This window comes from Protobothrops mucrosquamatus, unplaced genomic scaffold (genome assembly GCF_001527695.2).
Source record: "Protobothrops mucrosquamatus isolate PMUCROS unplaced genomic scaffold, P.Mucros_1.0 scaffold445, whole genome shotgun sequence".
NCBI lineage: Eukaryota > Metazoa > Chordata > Lepidosauria > Squamata > Viperidae > Protobothrops > Protobothrops mucrosquamatus.
In genome coordinates this window covers 240,502-242,299 of record NW_015386768.1, presented here as the reverse complement: position 1 = coordinate 242,299, position 1,798 = coordinate 240,502, and the positions used below count along the sequence as shown (strand labels likewise).

Genomic DNA, 1,798 nt, shown 5'->3' with positions numbered 1-1,798 from the left:
TAGTAGTAGTAGTAGTAGTAGTAGTAGTAGTAGTAGTAGTAGTAGTATTAACTACTCATGAAATATCTTTATGCTACAATATCAGTGAATAGCAGAACAGGTTAAAACAGCAATTATTATAAACAGTGATGTGAATTAACTGTAGCATTTGGTTGAAAAGGGAGAGGGTGGAACACAGAAATAAACCAAACTAGTTATCCATAAATTCCATAGAGGAAACACCTTCATAGAAAGTCCTGAAAGGTTTTCAATGGCTGCCTGAGTTTCAGGAAGTGACTGTTTCATGGAGGAGATGTCAACCCAGAGCAAGTTGACAATCTGGGTGTGTTTGTGCCAGATGTTTCAATAAGGCAATTGAAGTCCTTGTGGGCACATTTCCAGAACCACCTCAGTTTCTCTGTATGTATTCTGAATCCAACCTGTTCCTGGTCTGAAACTCATCAGGATTTTCTGCATCAAAGGATCAATGTTGGACCTCTCTGGACAGTGAAGTGACAACCCTGGGCAGGAGCCATGATGTCTTGTTTGTGGTTTTCAGTCAATTACTCCAAATTCTGAAGGTATTTTTTTCTTTCAGATTCTTCCTTATTTGAGGAATGTCAAGTTCAACAACACTGCTGGAGAAGAAGTCTCCTTCTCCGAAAATGGACTGAGGTCTGTTCGTTATGATCTTCTCAACTGGGTTTTCCTCCCCAATCAATCAAATGTTCTTGTTAAAGTTGGGCAAATCCATCCTGGGGCTCCACCAGGTCAGGATTTCACCATTAACTCTGGTGAAATTGTCTGGGCCACAAAGGTGAGTTGAAAGCTAATGTTGTAAATTCAGGGAAAGCTTCATTCTCTCCTGGGGATGCAGAACATCTTTCTAGCTGGAAAAACAGGTCTATTGGATCAGAAAATGTGGCACCCAGCTGATTTGCATGTAACACATTTCAGATCTGATTTGTGGTAGGCCCACAAAGGGTTGGGATTGGAATGAATTTCTGGAAGGTCAGGATGCCATTAGGGTGGGCAACAATTATTTATATGGACTAATGCCATTACGGAATCAAACACAGGACCCCAAAACCAGTAATCAAATCTCACTGCAGGATTTAATAGTAAACAATGGGAGGGACTCTTATAGAATCAAGTTACTTCTCCACCTTTCTGTTGTTACTATCCTCAAGAAAGAATTATTTTCTTAATAAAAAGAGGCATATTGGTTTTGTGGCCAAACTAATTTAAATAAAGCATGATGATGACCAAGGATTTCAATGCTGCCTCAATTAGAACATATTCCTCCTGTTTCTATTTTGCTCACCCCCTCCCTCTCCTTCAAGAACTCATTTTCCTCACTCTGTTCAATTGGTCTTCATAATTTACTATTTTATCAAAGCTGTAGCTTGATGTCACAAGCCCTCCTTTGCATGCCAAGGTCCCAGCTCCAATCTCCAGCATCCATTGAAGGGACAGGAATGTTGCTTGCCTAATTCACCTAGGAGATGTTTTTGGTTTCTTGGAAATCCAGATGAACTATTTCTTTTGAAGACTTGTTTTCAATTGAAATAGGAATGTGGAGAAGAATCAATGAAGTATGTTCGTTGCTTATCCCATCTCAAGGATTTCCTTTTCTTTATTAGAAGGCGCCCTTTGGCAGGTGTGGCATGAAGAGGTGCCAGGCAGGAGAGAGGAGAAGAGTTCCAGAGGGCAAGCAGGTTTGCTGCTATCAATGTGTCCCTTGTCCAGAAGGGACCATTTCTAATCAAACAGGTAGAGGAAATATCAAAAGCAGATATTCAAGGATAAAGCAAGTCAA

The 1,798-nt window shown here is 40.4% G+C and overlaps 1 protein-coding gene across 1 annotated transcript in view; it reads left to right on the top strand.

Annotated features, from left to right (window-relative positions):
• The window catches only part of LOC114922588 (vomeronasal type-2 receptor 26-like), a 9,388-nt gene that overhangs the window by 5,491 nt on the left and 2,099 nt on the right, over positions 1-1,798 (top strand). The window contains exon 4 of the mRNA XM_029284221.1: positions 1,623-1,752. Coding sequence (XP_029140054.1) covers positions 1,623-1,752 — 130 coding nt within the window. The remainder of the gene's footprint in view (positions 1-1,622; positions 1,753-1,798) is intronic.